At 56.3% G+C, this 22,024-nt stretch overlaps 1 protein-coding gene across 1 annotated transcript in view; it reads right to left on the bottom strand.

The window, feature by feature from the left end:
* C8H4orf50 (chromosome 8 C4orf50 homolog) overlaps nt 1-22,024 on the bottom strand; it is a 45,118-nt gene that overhangs the window by 4,319 nt on the left and 18,775 nt on the right. The window contains exons 6-11 of the mRNA XM_077110200.1: nt 19,480-21,834; nt 13,421-13,558; nt 11,287-11,343; nt 9,878-10,060; nt 2,823-2,871; nt 1,027-1,148 (exon numbers count right to left, since the gene is read on the bottom strand). Of these exons, the coding sequence (XP_076966315.1) occupies nt 1,027-1,148; nt 2,823-2,871; nt 9,878-10,060; nt 11,287-11,343; nt 13,421-13,558; nt 19,480-21,834 (2,904 nt within the window). The remainder of the gene's footprint in view (nt 1-1,026; nt 1,149-2,822; nt 2,872-9,877; nt 10,061-11,286; nt 11,344-13,420; nt 13,559-19,479; nt 21,835-22,024) is intronic.

Raw genomic sequence — 22,024 nt, 5'->3', positions numbered from 1 at the left:
CTGAGATTCGAACTCAGATCTCCAGGCCCCAGAGCTCACAAGTTAAGTAGGTTTGCCTGGGAGCCTTCGAGGTGCTGCCCCGGAAGTGCCCCACTAGGGTATTTTGGACCAAACCCGCCATAAGTAGAACTAGAAAATCTAGACACAATGTAACCAACCGTGGGTCTGAAATGACCTGGGAGCCACTGAGGCCCTGGGAATATGAGGTGCTGAAATGGAAAGCAGGAGAGGAGAGAGCAGGGCACCAAGGTCCCTTGTCCCCTCGGGCGAGGGCAGAGGGCAGAGCTTCCTGGTGAGCCAGACAGCTGAGGGGTGTGGGGTGACGGGAGCTCCCAGCAGCCCAGGGTGGATGGCGCCAGGGAGGACCCTGACAGCACCTTGGCTTTCGTGCCCCAGGAGTTGGAGTGAAGGGGACAGGGCAGAGACCCGGGACTAGGACTCGTCTTGGAATCAGTCTGGTGTGAGGGCTGAGCGCCAGGCCCGCCCTGTTAGAGCAAAGAGGAGTCCTCTGTGGGTGCAGACTCCGTCGGGCAGAACCTCAAATGAGGGCTCCAGGTTTCCACACATGATGCCCAGCTCGCATTAGAAAATAACAAGGCGGCCCTGGCCTGGTGGCACCCGGGGGCTCGGGAGGCTGAGGCAGGAGGATTGCAAGCTCAAAGTCAGCCTCAGCAAAAGTGAGGCACTAAACAACCCAGTAAACCCTGTCTCTAAAAAAAAATACAGAAAAGGGCTCAGGATGTGGCTCAGTGGTCAAGTACCCCTGAGGTCAAATCCTGGTAACTCCCCAAAACAAAAACAAGGTGTAAAGCACACAATTTGACCAAAATCAAACATTTAAAAGTAGACAACAGAAAGCGACTGGGATGGGAAACCAGGGCCTTGGGGTATTGGTCCGGTTTTATTTCCTGACCTGCAGTGGCATTATAGAAATGTAGCACTTGGAAAATAATTGCACTTTGATAATTGCACTATATTTTCAATAGACAACAAAATTACAAAAGTAGGTGACTGTTGTCCTCTCACCTTTGGTGAATCCAGCCGAGCTGTCGGTGCTGGCCACTCAGTCTTGGGAAAAGGCCAGGAGTCTGAGCGCAACGGGCTTTGGAGGACACGGTCTGTTTCAGAACTCGGCAGCTGTTCCTGAACTAGAAGGGATGGTCTCAGTCAAGCCTCGGCCCCGGGATCTGCTTCAGAAGTACAGTCTCTGAGTCCCAGGGTAACGTCCTTCATTCTCCCACTGTCCCTGGCCATTCCAGGTCCCCACCACCACAGCAGATGCCCTGGAACTTGAGTGTCATGCCCCTCCTGAGACTGTCCCTGCCTGGCGGCTGCCTCCCCCTGCTGGCCACAGCCCGCAGTGCAGCGTCCGCCCAGCCAGCTCCCTCAGGGAGGATGGCACCCTCCAGACACCTGCCCAGACACCTGTCCATCCAGACACCTGCCCAGACACCTGTCCATCCATCTCCTTGAAAGATGAGGAAGCTGAGCCAGAGGAGGGAGGGGACTTCCCTGAGGCTGCAGGGAAAGTTGGAGTAAGTGGCGGAGCTGGGACCAGCTAGAACCTGTACCTCTCCAACTGTGAAGACTGTACCCACCAGGCCGCTGGGAAAGAAAGCAGACACAGAGGGCAGCCCCCTCCCATAGATTTGGGCTGAAAAGACGCATTCCCCGTTCTTTTTCCTTCCTCTCGTGTGCCTACACTCTGCTATGTGTAGGGCACCAAAAGGGAAGACCACAGTATCCTCCTTTTGAAGATAGGAGTCTGCAGCTCAGAGAGGCTAATTAACTCATCCCAGATCACATGAACAGACTTGAAGAGAGCCAGCTAGTCTTCAGGGTAACACCATCCACACTCACCTGCGAGCACACAAGCCTAAACAAATCTGTGAGCTCCACCTCCTCCCGTGCTACTGGGGAGTCCTGCCCCATCCCCACCTGATAGTCAGCACCGCTAAAGGCTCAGGGAAATTTTGTCTGGTCAGGTAGCATCTTAATTTCTTGATAAAAAAAACAACAGAAAAGCCACGCAGGCTGCCCTAACTCTGAGCAGCTGTGGCTGCCAATCACGTGCAGGTCTGTGTGCCGTCCACCTGTGGTCACAGAGCACTCCGGGTGCCGTCTTGCTTCCCTTTAGTAGAATATTGCAGCCCTCACGCCCCACCGGGTACCCTTCAGCGCTTCTACTGAAGGAGGTGCGTCACTGAGGATGCTGAGTCAGCCTGCTGAGGGCAGCCCCCTTCACCCTGTGGGTGCACCCCGTGGATTCTCCCCTCAGCCCCCTCACCCTGTGGGTGCACCCCGTGGATTCTCCCCTCAGCCCCCTCACCCTGTGGGTGCACCCCGTGGATTCTCCCCTCAGCCCCCTCACCCTGTGGGTGCACCCCGTGGATTCTCCCCTCAGCCCCCTCACCCTGTGGGTGCACCCCGTGGATTCTCCCCTCAGCCCCCTCACCCTGTGGGTGCACCCCGTGGATTCTCCCCTCAGCCCCCTCACCCTGTGGGTGCACCCCGTGGATTCTCCCCTCAGCCCCCTCACCCTGTGGGTGCACCCCATGGATTCTCACACAGATGACCATGCACTTGGAGTGAATTTCAGGGCCAAGGAGGGGAATGACGCTTAGGGTGAAACCTCAGGACTGGGGCTTTGGGCCTTCTGAATGCTTCCATTGTGTTCTTAATTTTGTGAAGGGCGGGCCAAGTGTCCAAGGAGAGGGAGTAGTGTGAACCTGACAGTGGACAGACCCTTCCCACTCCACTGACGGTCTGCTGGCCAGGATTTTTTTTTCTGCATACACAGATTCATTGCAAACTGCACTGACCTCTTGCAGCTGCTGTCCCCTGGGAGCCAACGTCCAGGTGGTGGCTTGTCTGGAAGAAAAGATACCCGAGTGGTCATTCTGGCACAGGACAGAAAGCCTTGCTCAGAAGCCCAAAGCCGGGGCTCTCAGGGCGGCTGTCCGCCCTGCACAGAGTCTGGGGTGGTATCAGCTCTGCTGGAGGAGGCGGTGGGCACCTCCCTCCCTGCTCCCAGGAGATACTCACAAGAAAACAGTTCATTTACTTATCAAATCTCTAAATGGAGCTGGTAACAAATGCTTTTAAGAATCTGCCATTAAAATAAACTTTTGCTTATGAGGGCCTCAGACTTCAGCATCTCCTGGGCCCCTGATTCTGTCCCTTGGGGATTCCAGTGGGACTTAGCCTGAGTCTACCCCTGTCCCACAGGGTCTGTAAGAGGGACAGCAGTGGTCACTCAGCAGGTCACCCCGGCAGCCCCCAGTCAGTGGAACGAGACAATCGTGGGATCCTCAAGGCAGATTGCAGCTGGCTCCCGACCAGCAGCCCAGACCCGCTTTCCCTGGGGCATCTCTGGTGGAGCAGTGGCCTGCAGGACGGAGCCCTGATGTCCCCTCCCCTCTCCACTTCAACACCCGTCCAGAGCCCCCTGTGTGCTGGCCCAGCTCAGCCCCTGCCTGGAAGCCCCACGCTCCCTGGGGACCTTCTGAGTGTGTCAGGTCCTGAGTGGCCAGTCCCTCCCTGTGAGGCCCTCCCTGCCAGCTCCTGGCACAGCTCGGCCACTTGCCTCTTACAGAGCCCAGACCAGGCAGCAGCCAGAACTCACACAGACTGAGCAACCCCCAGGGCAAGGACCCTGCTCAGCTTGACACCCCAAGTCCACCACTGTGCCTGGGGGAACCTCTGCTGGCCCGTGCTTGGAGCACAGAGGGTACCTAACCTACGGGGCTCCAGGTCAATAGGAACTCGGTGGGCACCATCCTGAGACCTTGGCTCTTCTCCAGGAGGGGCCCGTGGCCCCTGGGCTCTCAGGCAGGCCATCACGAGGTGGGGGTGGGCTGGTACCGCAGCCTCTGCCTGCGGCCCCACTGCGCCTGGGTGGTCAGGCCTGTTCCCTGCTTGTCAGCCTGTGGTTTTTCGACAGTGGCTCGTGGGCAGAGCACCACTCCAGCAGGGAAGCCTGGACTCCCTTCCGCTCCCCAGACGCAGCTGTCTTCCAGCACATGAACTTGCAGGCCCTGCCTCTGTAGCTGCAGGTTCCCAGCCCCCAGGACCCCTCCCGCTGTCCAGCTGGAGCGCCTTTGCTCCTCCCAGGCCTGGTCCAGAGCTTCCTCCTCGGGGGCACAGCCCCACCTGGCCCCGGCTCTGCTCATCACTGCTGCTCCCAACCACTGCCCTCGGTGACTCGGGGTCAGAGCCAGGCACCCTCCCCGGGTGGCGACTCCTCCCCTGTGACAACGAGGTTCCATTTGCCCTCACATCCCCAGAAAAGCTGCACATGCACTAAACTGGCTGCTGCGACTCTGCATTCTGATGGGCCAGACAGGCACGTGACTCCTGGCCACCGGGGCATCCCAGGCACAGCCCAGCTCTGCAGTTACAAGTTCCGGGAGCTCAGCTGAGTCAGGGAGCTCTCCCAACCCACCTCCTACCCCGGTTGCAGGGCAGGACCCCCGGCCTCCACACAGGTCCTGCTGAAGGGAGAGAGGAGCCTCCAGAGCTCCAGAGAGCAGGGCCAGCAGAGCTGGTGTTGCTCTCCGCTGCCCCCACGGCACCCACAGAGCTTTCCAGGAACTATCCTCAAGGGCAGGAGCCGAGGAGAAAACCGTTGCCTGAGCCCTTGGAGGCCGGGCTGCGGTCACCGGTTTCATGACTGCAGGGAGCTCAGGGCTGTGAGGGGTTGCTCCATGATCCCAGTCTCCACACTCCTCTCCCAATGAGGCCCTGGTTCTAAGGCCACGTGGGTCTCCCTGACTGTGCCCACTAGGAAACAAGGTGTTCCCAGGAGGCAGGGGGACAGGGCCAGCAGCTCCCGACCAGGTCACCCTGTGTTTTGCTGAGTCCAGCCAAGGTCCCGGCCTCCCCAGGGCAGGGACACTTTTTTGATTTGAAGGTCACTGGTGGCTGTGACAGGTGCTGCCCTGAGCATTTGACATGGGTCTCATTCAAACCTCACAGAGTCCTGGTGAGGATGGTGACCTCTACCTGGCCCAAGAGAACAGGTGGCTTACAGAGCAAAGGAACAGCACAAGGTCACAGCTTCTGCAGGATCTTGGCATGTTCACATGCAGGTGGCTCTGTGCCTGGAGAGAGGACAGCAAGCTTCACACCCCAGGAGCACAGGAGGCTGGGGGCGGGCCAGCTTGTCAGCTCCTCTACTGGACCCTCTGTCTATCATGCAAGCCCCAAGCCAGAGCTGGGACAAGGTCACCCAGGTAGGAGCAGGGACGAGCTGCCACGCTAGCCAGGGCCCACTCCCAGGTGAGCCCTGCGCTCCTCCCACCTCCTTTGGCATCCAGGCTCCTGCCTCCCAGGTCACCAGGAGGGGACAATATAACCAGGTACAAACAAAAAAGGGTGTCACATTTGGCATGTGAATGTCCACAACTTAAGTCTAAGTGAAAGCTAGAAAAACAGATTTCCCTGGGGCCGGGGTACAGAGAGGAGGAGAGGACAGGAAAAAGGCCGGGAGCTGCCCAAGAGCTGCCCACTCAAGGTGAACGTGAAGGAGGGTGGAATTCACGCCCAGAATGCAAGAACAGAGGAAACCTACTGTCCCCTTGTTCCATCTCCACCTGAAACCAAGGAGGTGGCAAGACCCTGGTGTTGTCAGATGAGGGCTCAGAGGGGACCTCATGGAATTGACCCCAGATAGCCAGAGCTGGAGAGGACCAGCAGAGCTGGAGAAGGAGACTCAGGCAACGCAGCAACCTGGGATGCTGCTGACCAGAGACGTGGGGGGACAGCCGTCAGCAGATGGCAGCACAGGTGGGCAACAGTGGTCAGTGTGCTGGAAGGAGGGGTGTGGGTGCTGGACCAATTGAGGCTCAGATTCCACCCTCACCCAAACCAGGGAGAGAGGAGAAAAGGGAGAGAGAAAGTGCAGCAGGGGAGGTGCCTGCTGGCCCGGCCAGGTGGCCATGATCCAGGCCACACATCTCGTAAGGACAGAGCTCCAATAGCCCACCACCCTGTCATGTGGCCTTGACAGGTCATTGTAAACCTCCCTCCCAAGGGCAGGGGCCAGAAAAGGTGAGCCACCCAGCACTCTGGGCACCCCAGGGCTCAGCACCTCCAGGGATGCCCATGGAGGGCCTACCTCAGAGGCCCACATGCCCTCCAGCCCCAGCCTTGGGAGCCAGGAGACACCCCTCTGTGCTCTGGCATATCCCACCCTGAGTCTACCAGTGACTCCCCAGCTGCAGGCAGCCCTCCTGGGCTCTCAGCCAGAGCCAAGGCCTCCATCAGGAATTCCATCTGTGTCCTCTCTAAGGACAGTTCTTGCCCATAAAACAAGGAGGTGCTCTGCACCCCCTTCCTGGGCAGCTGCCAGCCGCAGCAAGGGGCTCAGGGCTCCCCCAGGGCTCTGCTCGACTGCTTGGCCTCAGGCCTTCCCGGCCTGGACCACTGGCACTGCACCCTGCAGGACCTGCTCCTTTGAGGGCAGTGACCAGCCACACCCCTGCGTGGTCTTCCCCAAACCACTCCCACCCACCCAACTCCTCCAGCAGCTTCCCCTCAGTGAAGAACTAAGTGCAGATGCGCCTGCAGGGTGGTCAGGGCCATGTTCTCCCTCTTCTATGACTTCCCTCCTGGGCAATCTCCTTGTGTCCAGCCTCCACCACAGGCCTCCTCTGGGGATCTTCTTCTCCGCCTCCTCCTCCTCCTCCTCCACCTCCTCCTCTTCCTCCTCCTCCTCCTCCTCCTCCTTCCTGCCTATACCTGGACAGATTCTACACATTGAAGCCTGGCCTTCCAGCCCCAAGAGGGACTGCCCCCCCGAGGGCTTGGTAGGTGCCAGACCCAGACCTGCTGCCCAGTTTCCCCCAGCCCTGCCCAGCAATGATCACCCAGCCTGCCCTGGGGCAGTCCTTGCAGAACCCTGCAGATTCCCACGGCCATGTTCAAGCCCAGCTCCTTCTCTGCATATACGGAGGCTGAGTTAGACGGCGACTTAGAGGTGTGTGTCTTTGAGCAAGGCTGGCACCCCCTTGAGCCTTTTGAGAGGAATAACAGTGATGTCCTGGTGTGGCCAGCACGATCTTTAAGTGTCCTCTGCCAGGGTCACAGAACTAGACAGTGGCAGAACTAAGAGGTTCAGGAATCCCAGGCCCTGGCACCTGCCCATACAAGGACCAGGCTCTGACCCATGCAAGGCTTCAGCACCTTTCTATCAAGCAGTTGAACTGTCCCCATTTTACAGATGAGAAAGTGAAGGCTCAGAGAACACCCTGTGTGAGCTGGCACCGGTCTGAACCCAGGCATGTTTCTTTCCCAATGCTCACCATGAGGCGCCGTCACCCCTCCCTGGTCTGTGTGCAGGTGTTGGCCTGTCTGGTCTCCACTTCTCCCCAGGACCTGCACCAGGCCTAGCTCAGGCCAGTAGGTGCTCAGCAAGTGTGTGGCGTGAAACCGCAGAGCCAGGTTTTGGGTTTGCAGACCATGCACTTGGGTGTGTCCTCTGAATAGTGCCAGATGGATCAGGATGGACAAAAGCCACCTCAACAGAGGGAGCGAGGCTGGGCTCAGTCAAGACTGGACAGGAATGCAGAGGCCAGCACAGCTGGCATTGTGGAAATTGACAGTGGCCTCTCAAAGGACTGGATCCTGGCTGAGGGGAGGCCCGTCCAGCCCAGGACAACATCCTCACAGGAAATGGAGGCGTCAGGCCAGTGACAGCAGCAACGCTCCCTGTTCTCATTCCAGGCTCCCAAGTGGCCTTCTGCCTGTAAACAGTTACCAACTAACAAATGAACACACTGGTTATGAATTTGACTTTCTGGATAACTAGAGGAAAAGAATGTGCTGACATATTTATCCATCCATGCACCTCGCCTGCAAGACACTTCAGCCTGCAACAAATCCCAGCACGTGTCACAAATAAATACAACGATTCAAAAAATACTTGAACTTCTGCTAAAGTTCATTTTCCTAGATGATTAACTAATTAGTTAATGCTCTGGCTTATGCCTCAGTGTCTGGGCTCAGTCCTCGTCAGTCAGCCTGGCCGATCCCAGTGAACATTTTGGATGTCGTTGCTGGGCCTGCAGACTAAGGGAAAGTGGGGCCCTTGCTGCCTGCTCTGCAGACAGTCAGCGGCCCCCCGGGGTCACACCTGCTGCATTCCACACTTCCTGGAACTTTGCTTCAGTCCTGCCTCACTCGACACAGTTATTAGGCCCCACTGAGCGCCAGGGACTATGTCAGGCACTTCACGATTCTACCCTCTTTCCTCATCCCTATGCCAGCTCTGAAGAGCATGAACTTTGGGGCAGAGAAGAGCACTAGACCTGGAGTCCGGGCTCTGCATTCAAGCTCTGGCTCTGCACCACGTCACCGAGGCCCTAGGCAGGCCTGGTGGGCCCCAGGTCTCCATCTCCTGGGCTGCGCAGTGGTTTGGCCTGGGGGGCATCTAGGACTCTCAGAGTCGGGGGGTGGGGTAGGAAGGATGGAGAAGACCGTCCTGCTGGGGCAGGGCCAGGGGCACCAGGAGGAGCCTCTGCATGGGTGGTGCAGCCAGGAAGCCCTGCAGCCAGGGCTGGAGCAAGAGCAGCCAGGGGGCACCTCCCACTGTGAACTGCAAGAGCTGTGCTTTGTCCTCGCACCATCAGGAGCAGAACTAGACTGGTGGGGGCATAGCTGGCTTGTCCCCAGGAACGGGGCTGCATGTGTGTGCGTGGGAAGACCTGGCTGAGCACCCATGGGCACCCAAGATGCTGCTGTTCAGAGCCAGGCAGAGCCCAGAAAGGGCCTCCTCTAGACCTGGACCAGTGAGAACTGGTGCCCCTCACCCCGTGACCTGGGGTGAGACTCCTGAACTGACGGCCTCAGTCTCCTCTTCTGTTGACCCTCAGGACAGGAGACCCTCATCATCTGTCTCACTAGCTCATCACTCAACAAAAACCCCCAGCAGCTTCATGGTGCCAGGCACTAGAGAGACGGAGTGCTACAGATGTCTCTGTCCCAGTCGAGAGGTGCCAAGGAACTCCTCAGGCAACTTGGGGACTATCCCCTACATCACACAAGTCACATGCAAGGAGGACAGAGAGGGGGGTGTGGCTAATTGTGATCCTGAAGATTCAAGGCCACTGTCTGGGCAAGGACTCACGGGATGTCCTTGAAGGACAGATGGAGGCTGCTGATGGACCATGTCTCCTGCAGGGGATGGCAGGGCCAAGGCCCAGAGTCACGGTGTACAGCAGTCACATGGGTGGCATGACATCATGATTGGGACTGAGCTATGATCCCTCTTTGGGTCCATCCCGTGCACTGGGCCATGGGTACTTTCAGGGTAAAGGACTGCCAGGTGCACCTGCCCACCATCCCGGAGCCCAGGCACTGGCCCAGGGGAACAGCCAGGTGGAGTTGGAGGGAGACAGAGGATGGGGCTGGCAGGGCTGGACGGGCTGGGCAGGGCTGGATGGGCTGGCAAGGCTGGACGGGGCTGGGCAGGGCTGGATGGGCTGGCAGGGCTGGATGGGCTGGGCAGGGCTGGATGGGCTGGCAGGGCTGGACGGGCTGGGCAGGGCTGGATGGGCTGGCAGGGCTGGATGGGTCTGGGCAGGGCTGGATGGGCTGGGCAGGGCTGGATGGTGCTGGGCAAGGCTGATCGGACTGGCAGGGCTGGACGGGGCTGGGCAGGGCTGGTCGGGGCTAGGCAGGGCTGGACAGGGCTGAGCAGGGCTGGATGGGGCTGAGCAGGGCTGCACGGGGCTGGGCAGGGCTGGTCGGGGCTAGGCAGGGCTGGACAGGGCTGAGCAGGGCTGGATGGACTGGCAAGGCTGGACGGGGCTGGACGGGGCTGGGCAGGCCTGGACGGAGCTGGCAGGGCTGGACGGGGCTGTCTGTGGGAATGTACCTCTGGGACTCCAGGGGTCAGGAAGGCAGCAGCATACTCAGACAGTGCCACGTCGTGGACCATGTTCTGGGCCATCTCAGAGAGCAGGAGGTCGACGGGCCCGTGTCTGCCCAGCTCCCGCAGTAGCCGGGTGATGAGGTGGTTCCTCCGTAGGCACTTGTGGACCAGGGAAGCCAGCTTGGCCTGACAAGAGAGGAATGTGGGTGCAGAGCTCCCGCAGGGCTGCACAGCAGGGCTGGGGGACCTGGACGGGTGGCTCCCTGCTTCCCACACCCAGCTCTGCCTCAGCCCAGGACAGCAGTCCCCCGCATGCTTCCTCCACCCAGCAGCCCGGCCCCAGGGCTCCCTGCTGCCCTCCAATGGGTCCAGGGTAGAGAGCACGGACCTGGGCCCTATTGCTGAGGCCAGGCTCCCTGCCACACCTGGATGTGCCCCTCTGTGCCACGGGGCTGTCCAGGGCACCAGGAGACCTGCAGACACAGCCTCCACAGGGTGCTTGTTTGTTAAGCACAGGGGACCAGGGTCCTCGTTTAAATCAGTGGCATATGACAAATGATAAACCCAGAGGCGGGGTGGCAGCCCTGTGTTTTTGAGCTTGACAGTTTACTTTCCTCGAATTCTCAGCAGGAATTACTGAGATTTCTATTTCACAGATGCACAGCTGAAGCTCAGATGGGACGGGGACTCTGGGGAGGGACGTGACTCAGGGACTGTGCGGCCTGCATTTCTGATTGAACAGTTGAGGAAACAAAGGTCCAAAGGGCAGAGGGCTGTGGGGGTCCTGGTGTCACCATGTTCTGCTGACGCCCAGGCTCCTCCCTGTCCACCCGCCCAGACACCAGAGGGAAGAACAGGCCCTCCCACCCTTCCCGATCCAGGCCCAGATCGGAGGTGTCACCCTAGCCAGCTTCCAGGCCCCCAGCAGAGAACACGGAAGCCCGCAGGCCACAGAGCCTTCTTGGGAATTTGTCCCAGAGGCTCACGTCAGGATGGGTGGGGACACTCCAAGGAAAATGCAAGTCAGAGTTCTTGTGGGACATCGAGAGAGGCAGGGGAAGGGAGAGACAGACATGCAGAGTGCCAGGCCAGGAATGAACTGCAAAGCCACCAGCAGGGCACTTTGAACCGAGGCCCTGGAGCACTCTCCACCGCCACGTCCTGGAGGGTAGGTCACAGTGCGTGGCACCTTCAGGATCATGCCACCAGGCAGGACCCAAGCATGTGGGTCACTTGGCTGATGAAGATGGCTGATCTCAGGCGTGGGAGGAAATATGTGGAACGCTATCTCCAAAAGTGACATGGGGATTTTCTCTCCTTCCCCCTTCAGTCTAGCGTCTGTGTGCCGGGGGACGGGAAACACAAAGGCGGTTTGGAGGAGGCAGGTGGCGCTGACGCCACGGTCCCCTCACCTTCAGCGGGGCCACAGCCACGTTGGCCTCATGCTGCTTTCTCTGGAGCTCTTCCAGCTGCAAAGGAAGCGCTCTTGGTCACATCGTGCCCCGCTGCTGGCCATCCCCGGCCTCCCCGGGCAGTGGGCTCGGCTTGACCCCTGCCTCCTTGCCCCCTTTCCTTGCATGAGGACTCGGCCAGGAATGGGGCCTTTCCCATCCCCACTGAGCGGGATGGAGGCTGCGGCCCTGCAGAAGGCACCCTGCCAGGCTGCGGTCTCAGCGGCCAGCTCTGAGTCTGCTTCCATGGGGAAGGACGCCTGGTCCCGAGCCCCTCACAGAGCCCAGAGACTTCCAGCCTGGTGGCACCACTCAGACACTCACTGACACCCCCTGCCTGTCCCTCTGCCTCAGTTTTTTCACCAACTGGGGGGATGTCACTGTCTACTCATGGTGAGGCCTGCAGCGAGGACACTGTGGATTGAATGACAGAAAGACTGAGAGTCCACCTGGCCTCAGTGGGCACTCGGTGGATGGCAGCTCTCCTCATCACGCACGGGGCTAACGGTGGACACAGCTGCTCTGAAGCGGCTCCTGGAGAGGGGAGTCAGGACCCTCTCTCAAATTTGGTCTGGCCCGTGGTGCTCGGCTCCCAGAACAGCAGAAGTGACACCTGGCCTGGCCTTTGAGAGGACAGGAGTGTCCACTTTCAACCCTTTTCAGGGTAAGACACACGGACAGGCCCAAAACAGAGGGCAGAGGGTCTGGGTGTGCTGCCCCTGAGCCACCCTGCAGAGGTGCCAGGCACATGTGCATGGAGCCACCTTGGACTTTCCAGCCTAGTCCAGTGTCCAGTGAGTGACCACCGAGTAACCCCCACTTGTGCCCAGTGGAGTCCCATCTGAAATCCTGCCCCATAAGATGTGAGGCAGTGGCTCTGCCTGAGCGCTTTCCAATAGTGAAAATTCAAAAAGCCACATTAGAGGTCCCCAACCTCTTCTGGCCTCTAATAGTCCTTCAGCCTCCCATGCCCATGTGCATCAGAACATGTATGTACATGTGTGTGTGTGTGTGTGTGTGTGTGCCTACAGAATTACACTACGCAAAAGACACAGCATCGTGTTTGTCGTTTGATGGAAAACCCTGGTGCGAGTTCCACAGGAACACCTGCAAACCAACCTCATCCCTTTCAAACATGAGTATTCTTCCACCATGAGGCAGAAACAAACCACTTCTTTGTTTATGGGAATTTTTCTGCTTCCATTTCTTTGCTTAATAAACAAGCCTTCATGGATATTTCTATAAGCCTGTTTGGGGATACCTTTTGGAATGTATGCAAAATTTCAGCTTCAAGCAGACTGTCTCATATTCAAAAGGCACTTAATGATATTTGCAGGATTCCATGAGACCTTCTCCCCACCTTGGTTTAGGAAATGGCATGAGTGTGTTGCTTTGGAATGAGTGTGTGGACGTTTGCAATTAAAAAGTAAGAAGATGAGCCGTACATGAGGAGAAACTGCCTTTCAAATCACACATCCAATTGTCCTTCAGTTCTAGTGTTTTATGGACTCCTTAGGATTTTCTATGTGAAAGACTGTGAAACAATTATTATGCATCAATTCATATTAATTAAAATTTGAGATAATCACAGAATCGCGTACAATTGTAAGGCATGATGGAGAGATCCCTTGTGTGTTTTGTCCAGTTTCCTCCTCAGGAACATTTTGTAAGACTGCAGTGTAAGGTCCAATGAGGGACAAGCGTCAATGCCACCCCTGATCTTACTTGGGCTCCTGTGGTTTCACATGAGCATGTGCTCGGTCAATGCAATTTCACCCCATGGAGGCTGCATGCGGCCACCCCCTGATCCTGGCAGCTGCGACAGCGCAGGAATCCTCTCCAGGCCTTTCAGGATATACCCACCCCGTTCCCATAGAGCAAGGGCTTAACCTTTCTTGATGTAAACTTTAAGGCTGTTTAAAAACCATATATGTGTGCATTTTAAAAATTTTATTTATCAGAGGCTACTGGTTGGAGGAATGACAGTCCCCTTCTTTTCCCTCCTGACACCAACCTATATATAAATATCTAATAGACATTACCAAGTCCCTGGGAGCAGAGTGCTCCCCACGGAGGAGGTGTTGGCCCCGCCTACCTTGCCCTTGAGCTCCTCCTGCAGCTCCCGGTGAGCCCACCCCTGGTCTCTGAGCTGGCACTGCAGGGTCTGCACCTGGTGACGGAGCCGCCGGACACACAGCCTGGGGTCCTCTTTGGATGTCTCGGCCTCTGCGTCCTGGAGGCACACATCTGGATGAACTTAGGTTCTTGGGTACCCATTCCCCCCACTTTATGTGGTCTACCTATATTTTCCTCACAGAAAGAATAAATAAAACTTAGAAAATAAGGGGACAAAGATCACCCCGAATCCCACCAGCCAGCAGAATGGTGGGTACTGGCCCTGCTCCTCCATGCCTTTCCACTGTCCCTCCTGTCCACGGGCGAGTGCAAGGCTCACACTGGGGTCCTAAGGAGTGTCAGGAGGGTCCAGGGAACCCCAGAACAACAACCGAGAACATTATTCTCAAAAACATGCAACGTGCAGTTTGTTGAGCCACAGTCTGCTTTAATAGTGGTCCCTGGCCGCTATCCTCAAAGAGAGTCCCATGGATGAAATTTCACGTCCAAGTCAAATCATCAGACACTGAATCCGTTAAAGCTTCATGTCTTTATATAAAACAGAAAATGCTGACTTCCCATGAGCGCGGCCTTAGGCCATTACAAAACTGCCGCTCACCCTTCTTGGATGGAGCAAGAGGGCCATGCTTTCCCCTGGCTGCAAAGGACCTGTGGGAGGACACGGCCCTGTAGGAAGTGGGCTAAACAAGGGACACCCCCCCATATAGTCCTGGATTCTAAGTCCCGATTATTAGAATAACTCACACCCATGTACAGACTCGAGTTTAAATGTGTTCACACGCACCCACAGATTTTCCTTCATGAGAGCTAATAAGCAACACGTGTCCTCGACTTTTCTCCCTTAACTCTGGGCCACGAGATTTCCCCTGTGGCCAAATGCTGCTGAAAATGCTGTTGTCAGGACGTGGGTGGCCTTCTGTGGCCACGCTGGGTGCTGGGGTCATTCTAACATTGAACAGGCCTCTGGATTCTTCCCTAGGATCATAGGAGGGGAGCTTCCAGGTCGAAGGGTGGGGCATCAGTAAGCTCAGGGCACACCAGGGTGGCTCAGGAAGGAGCAGCATGGCTAGCAGCAGCCAGCAGCAAGAAACTCCCTTCCCTGGCCCGGAGCAGTCCACCTGGACCTAGAGCAGTCGCGTGGGAGGCTTAAGGCCCACGAAGCTCCATCTTCCACCATTCCTGACCCAGTGGGAGCGGGTGGGAGGGGATCCCAAGCTAATCTGTTGGGCAACGAGAGAGGAGAGGGGTGAAGGGCCAGCAGGCAGTCCACCCTGGGTCCATGGCTGACGGGCCTCTCCGTGTGAACTGGGACCACAGGAGCAGAATGTGATGTTGTTTTTTAATTAACAGAAATTCACGCTGCGTGGGCCTGAGATTCACAGGCTGGGCCCTGTCAAGAACAGATGGGTGCTCCGAATGCTTCCATCCAATTCAGCTCCAAGACTTCAAAACAACTTGGCCTTTTGGGAAGTTGGTGTCTCACTGTTGCCTCCCCCCCTCTGGCAGTGACTTGGACAAGGGCTTTGTCCCCACAGGTCCTAGGAAAGTGTGCACAGCAACCTCTCAAGAGAATGAGGGTCAGGGCCTGGCTGCATGTCACCCAGCTTGCTCTATAGGGCAGACATGGGAGCTACGCTCTGACTGTGCACTGAACTTGCCTTGGGGACAGTGGTGACATGTTTCCCTCAAGGAACTCTGGCAGGTGGAAAGACTGATACAGACACAAGCAATTAACACAGTGTGGTAAAGGGCGACCGGAGGCTTCAGAAGCCTGCAGGAGGCTGAGCACCAAGGTCCATGGTAGGGCAATGCCTGTGCCCCATTCCCATGGTGTCAAAGCTCCCATGGGACTGGCTGCAAGCCACCCAGACATCGCAGTGAACACAGAGAGAGAGAGGTGAGCACGAGTCAGCTCCAACACCCTCCTCCCCTAGCCCAGGCCAGGGGCTGCCCCCCAAAACGAGTCCTAAGGGTGGGCAGCAGTTGCTAGGAGGAAGCTGGGGTGCAGAGAGGGCAGGTAAGGGATGCAGAGAATCCAGGCCAGTGGCCCCTGGGAGTGCGGTGGGCGGAGCTGAAGCTTCTAGAGCCTAGGGGCAGGGCATTGCTCATGTGAGCGGCTGGCTTTCGTACCTAGTGTGACAGTAGCCTCAGGGGGGTTTTGGGCCCAAGAGTGGCATGGCCAGGCTTGAGACTAAGGGTGACAGAAAGGGGGACTTTCTTCCCCTCTTCCTCTGTCCAACCCCAGTCCCACGGATTCTACTCTTAGTTACTGACCTAGGTTCTCAGCTGCTACGCCTCTTGTCTACAGAGCCCAGACTCCTTCTGTCCACTGCTTCCCCACAGCCCACTGTCCCCTCTCCTCGCAGCAGTCACTTTTCATGCCTTGGGTCCTGTTGTTTTCCTGCTCAAAATCCCACTGTATTTAGAATGGTCAGCGGGAGCCTAGCAGCCTCCTGGGATCCTTCTTGGGACAGTTTCTCCAACCTTGTCTCCTCCCAGCCTCTCCTGGTCCACGGTGGCCCAGTCGCACCAGGCCCCTCCTGTTCAGCAAGCCTGGCTCCCCACTGCCGCAGAGCCTGGCCAGTGTCTGGCATCCACTGTTTCTTCCCAACCTTAGAAGCTGTGGCTCCACAGTCGCCTCCTTAGATCCCAGTCTGCCCCAGGTCAGAACAGCTGGTATCGGAAAACTATGGGATCGGGGAGAACACATAAAAATAGTTCTGCGCCTACATTGGAGGGCGGCCGAGCAGGACCACAGCTCTCCAGAAAAAGGAATACAATAGAGCAAGTTCCCTCCAAGTTCCCTAGGTCTCTCTCTGATATGTTTTCAAACATTTATTAAGGAAAAGAACACCCTGATGAGAGTGTTAGTATTTCTGGGTCGGGGACAAGGACTGAGCTCAGGGATGCTGAGACAGCTAGGGATTGTGGGACAGCAGAGAAGAAACCCAGACACCGTCCTAGAAATGTCTCTCAGGGCCTCGGCTGAATCACAGCCTGTGTGGTTTCAAGACTGAGAACCTTGCAGGGGACAGCCGCTGGGAGGCCTGCTGCCCAAGAGAGCTCCGAGGTCACATGCCACAAGATGATGGCAGCACTCTGGCCAAAGCAAGGTGAACAGCTTCAGTGAAGGCTCTGCACACTGAGCTGAAGCCACTGAGAGGCCACACCCTGGGAGTCACAGCAAGCCCTGGGGCTGCAAGAGACCTGCTGATCAGTCGACAACCTGTCAAATGTCCAGTGGCCAGCCAGAAGAGAACCCCTTCGCCCTCTTAGAGGATGATGGTCATCAGCAATCTCCACAACCCCCCAAAGTCAAGCAAAAAAGTTCTTTCAATTACTAGACAGGTAAAGAAGCAGACAAAGTTCACCAAGAAGTAAAACCACCAATAGAAGCAGGCAAAGAGATGGTTTAGATACTGGAGTTAGCACATAAGAAAGACCTGAAAAATAACTATGATCTCACTTATCATATGAAAAGGTAGACAAAATGAATAAAAACATGGAGTGTGTCAATAGACAACCAGAATCTTAAAAAAAAAAAAAAAAAGAATAAAATGGATTCTCTAGGCCTGTGAAATACAATCACTAAAATTAGGACCTCATTGGGTAGATTAACAAAAACTGATACAACAGAATGTAGGATTGGCAAACTAGAGGACGAGTCAATAGAAATGCAACCTAAAGCACAAAGAGGGAAAAAAAAATTGTTTTCAAAAGATGTGGGATTCAGACCAAAACCCTAGATATCTAGGAGGAAAGAGAAAAATAAAGCAGAATAAAATATTTGAAGAAATAACAACCAAGAATTTTTTAAGTCTGATAAAAGACATGAATATTCAACTTCAAAAATCTCAGAAAAACCCAGGATCAACACAAATACCCGCTCACCCAGACACGTCCAGTCAAGCTGCCCACAAAACAAACCCACAGACAAAAAAGAAATGTGAAAAGTAGCCAGAAAGGAAGCAACACACGTCTTTCAGGGTGAAAATGGTCACTGTAACAGATCCCTGGACAGGAACTCGGGAGGCAGGAGACAGTGGAACGAGACCTTTAAGGTTACAAAGGAAGGGAGAATGCAGGCTGCCTACAACCCCACGTTTTAAATTGGGTGTTGAAAAAAATTACCTTCATAAAAAGAATTATGAAGAGTCAATCACCAGGAAGCCCTCAGCACGCTCTTAAGGCAGAAGGAAACCAGACCCGGGTGAGGAAGAGTGAGAAACAGCACAGCCGGAAAGACAGGAGGGCAACCCAATCCGCGACCACTAACAGCTGCAAGGGGACAGGTGTGCCACACACGGGAGTGGGTCCCAAATAAAGGTTCTGCATAATCCGAGATGTGGCGAAAATACGAATTTAAGAAATATTTAGGTAATCAACAGATACATTTGGAATTTCTCGGGTGATCACTAAAAAGTATGAACTAGAAAGCATGATACCACAAGCTACTGAGAGGAAAGGGAATAACCAATAATAATTTAAAAAGAGACTGATACCAAAAGCAAAGTCCTGAAAGAAAGAATAAAAGGAAACAGAGTAGATGAGACAAATAGAAAAAATAGCAAATAGATTTTAAACATCACAATATGGCGGTGAAAAACAACATAACTGAAGGAAGGAATACACACACACACACACTCGAACTTGGAGAACTTGAAATGCATCTTGGTAAGTGACAAAGAGAACAGACCACACACTAGTGAAGATGAGAAGATGCAGTCATCCCAGCCTAGTTAATACCACTAACTAGTACTCGCCAGTTGCAGGGTATTCATTGCTTATGAGGGCATGTGGGATATTCAGCAAAATAGACCATACCCTGTCCATAAAAAAAGTTAAATGTTTCAAAAAAAGTAAAGTAATATAGTACATGCTTTCTGATAACCATGAAGTAAAACTAGAACTCAGTAACAAAAATAAAGCCAATTGGGCTGGGGATGTGGCTCAAGCGGTAGCGCGCTCGCCTGGCATGCGTGCAGCCTGGGTTCAATCCTCAGCATCACGTACAAACAAAGATGTTGTGTCTGCCGAGAACTAAAAAATAAATATTAAAAAAAAAATTCTAAAAAAAAAAAGCCAATAACTCCTCCAGAAACCTGGAAATTAAGTCACATGTTTCTGAATAAACCCTGGGTCAAGGAGATCACAATAGATATTAGAAGATACAGAACATTGAACTGAACAGACACGGTGTTAAAATCAGTGGGCTGGGGGCTGGGCTTGTGGCTCAGCGGTAGAGCACTTGCCTAGCACATGCGAGGCCCTGGGTTCGATCCTCAGCACCACATAAAAATAAATAAATAAAATAAAGGCACTGTGTCCAACTACACCTAAAAAATAAATATTTAAAAAAAATCAGTGGGATGCTTAGAAAAAATCAGGTCTTTAAATGCATCGATTACAAAAAAAAAAAAACGAGTTGAAAATTCAATGATCTGAGCTTTCTACACAAGAAGCAAGAAAAAGAAGAGCAAATTAAACAAAGAAAAGGAAGATGTAAGAGAAGCCAGCGAAGTAACACAAGCAAACCATAAAGAAAATCAGTGAAACCCGAAGTTGGTTTTCTGAAATGGGATAAATGGTAGGTGGGGGGAGAGGGGAGGGGCAGGAGGGAGAAGGAGACGGGAGAGGAAGGAAGGACGCCCGAGGGTGGAGGGGAGAGACTGAGGGAGAAGGCCGAGTGGACACGGGCTCAGCACTGAGGGTCCCACAGGCATGGGGGGTCCTTCCTGCGCGTCCTGTGGGGGAGCTCCTCGGGCCCATGGAGGGCAGGCTGAAGTCTTACCACAGGACACACGGAGATCTGGAGCCAGCCTCCTGGGGGAGTCCCAGCTCCACCCTCAACCGCTGTGTGACCTTGGGCAAGACCCTTCACTTCTCTGTGCCTGTGTTTAGTCACCTGTTGGACGGGGCTGGTGATGGCACCTCCCCTCAGGGATGCTGGAGGAATACCTGGGTCTGCAGGGGGCCCTGGAGCCAGCCAGCACCAGGGAGGCCAGCAGGTCCACTTACCTGGGGGCCGCTGCGCGAGGTCCTCAGAGCGTGCCCTTGGTGGGAACACCATGGCCTTTTCTCCTCTCCCTCCAAACGTGCTGCTCCTCCTCCTGCTCCGCACCTTCCTCGCAGGACTCGGGGGACGTCAGCATTTCTCCAGACCAGTGATGGGGCGGTAGAACCAGCGCCACATCGGGGGTCCTGCAGGTCCGCGGCAGGGCCTGTCTGCCCTCCAGGGACGCCCACTGCCTCCTCCAAGGGTGGCCCGCAGGGGCTTGTGACCTGCTGCCCCGAGAGCGGAGTCACCTGCACCCCTCTGTCCACGGTGCACACCTTGTCCACCGCCGCCTTGGTGCTTTCCTGGGGTTGCTGACGGCCTCCCAACGAGCGTGCCCTGTCCCCACTGGTCTGCAAGGCCACTTCCTGCTCCAGGGCTCGGACCCTGCGTAGAAGGCGCTGGTTCTCCCCCTGGGAGGCCCGGACCATGCCCTCCACCCCCAGCCCCACACCCCTTACCAGCTCTTTATAGCTGACCCCAAGCTGCGAAATCAGTGCCTTGAGCTCCCTGTTTTCCAGGGTGACGTGCTCCCCGGGGCCGCGGGATTCCCTGGCACTCTGGGACATGGCCCTCCGGAGTCGGCCCAGATCCCTTTTCAGTTTGTCGTTTTCCTCCTCGAGCTCCGAGATCTTGCCGTAACTCTGCGCATTGCACTCTTCCAGGTCGGAAATGGCCTGCGTGTACTGGCCCAGCTCCCTCCTGAGCTGGGCCAGGTCTCCCTCCAGCGCCCGGTTGGCCTGCTGGAGGCGGCACACCCGGGCTGCGCGTCGCGGGCCCTCTGCCTCCAGATGGCAAGCTTTAGGACAGCATCCCTCTTGGTCTTCCCGAGGTGCAGCCCTGTCACATAAGACCTGGCTCCTCTCGTTCTTCAGTGAGGAAAGAAGCTGATGGAACGTGGCCCTGGCCCTCTCGAGGGTGTGCCAGGGTGTGGAGAGTGCGTTCCCGTGGAGCTCTGCAGGGTCCAGACTGGCTTCCTCCTGATCAGGGGATGTCCCTGCAACAGCTCTGCTGGTGTCCTGGGCCACAGTCTGTTCGAGGCTGGTGGCCTCTCCACTCCCCTCACCTCTGCTCTGCCTCCTTTGAGCAAAGCTCCAGTTCTCTCCCACCAGGAGGGCCGTCTCCCGCTGGTGACCCCGGCTGCCAAGTTTCAGGGTGTTCAGTTGCTGGAAACAGGCCTCCACGTCCCGCTCAAGTGCATCTATTTGGAGAGAATATCTATCCTGTCCTTTGCTCAGAGCCCGAGGGGGACCAGTGTCTTCACCTGGAACAGCCTGTCTGGGAGACTGCGGCAAGCCACACCCTGCCACCGAGGGAAGTGTCTCCTTGCCCTGGCACTGCCTGAAGTCCAGCTCCCGGGGCACAGGCCCATTCCCCAGACTGGAGGCTTCTCGACAGAGCCCCTTCTCCTCCTCCTCTTCTTGTCCCCCAGCCCCAGGGCTTCCCTCTGGGGAACGCAGAGCACTTCCACTCCCCGGTCGGCTGTCCTGCTTGCCTGGAACCCGCCTCTCAAGGGCTCTGCTCCTCCCTGCAGGGAGCTGACCACCAGCTGGCCGTGAAGCGCTAGTCCCGTGAGCCTCTTCCTCTGGTGACAGTCCTCCCAGGAGGCCCCGGCCACAGCCTCCCACCTTCTGCCTCCTGCTCAGGGGTTCAGGCTCCTCTGTGGAGTCCTCCCCCTGCAAAGGAGGCGCTGGACACTCCTGCCAGAGCCAAGGGCAGTAGGCAGTGGCCTGTGTCTCCAAAGTCACACTCTCGTCCCCCACACCCCCTGGAGAGCAGACCCCACTCCCCACACTCGGGTCCTCACAGCTCTCCTGACCACCAAGCTCTCCCTCGATCCTGCCCAAGGTCCTCGCCTCCCCGTGCCCAGCTCCCCCTGCCGGGGTCCCTCCTCCCCCGTTCCAAGTGTCTTTTCTGCAGCTGGACCCTTCCATGGGACATGGGTGATCTGAAGTGCATGGAGACCCCTGGCGGGGGGAGGCGTCGGGACTCCTTGTCTGGTGACAACACCAGCTGGGATGTGCCGCAGCACTGGGGGCAGGGGTGGACCTTGTGTCCAGCACTTCTTGGAGCTCCTCTGGGGGAGCTTTCTGGGACAGCAGTGGCAGCAGGAGCCCAGGGGTCCCAGCCAGCCCCTGGAGCGGAAGCGTGGATGTCTGCACCTGGAGAAAGGGCTCCTGGGCTTGGGCGGCTCTAAGACCCTCTGAAACCCAGGCCAGGTCCAGGGCGATGAGTGACCCGTCCATGTGCTGCGCTGGGGAAGAACCACACACCAGGAGAAGAGTCTGTCCATCCAGGCTGGGCTCCGCCAGAGGAGGCTGTGGATGGAAAGAGCCATCAGCGTGGAGCTGACCTCACCTGATGGTCTCGGTGCCACCTCCCCCGCCACACACGCTTCTGGCTCTTCTCTGGCCAGAAGGACACCAGGGCCCTTGAGCTGGCCGCCGCAGGGAGAGCAGTCCTCTTCTGCCCAGGACCTGGATGAATGTCTTCGCCCGAGGCTTCTCT

This window comes from Callospermophilus lateralis, chromosome 8 (assembly GCF_048772815.1).
Source record: "Callospermophilus lateralis isolate mCalLat2 chromosome 8, mCalLat2.hap1, whole genome shotgun sequence".
Taxonomy (NCBI): domain Eukaryota; kingdom Metazoa; phylum Chordata; class Mammalia; order Rodentia; family Sciuridae; genus Callospermophilus; species Callospermophilus lateralis.
Note: the sequence above shows the minus strand (reverse complement) of the source record. Positions and strands in the feature narration are given on the sequence as shown.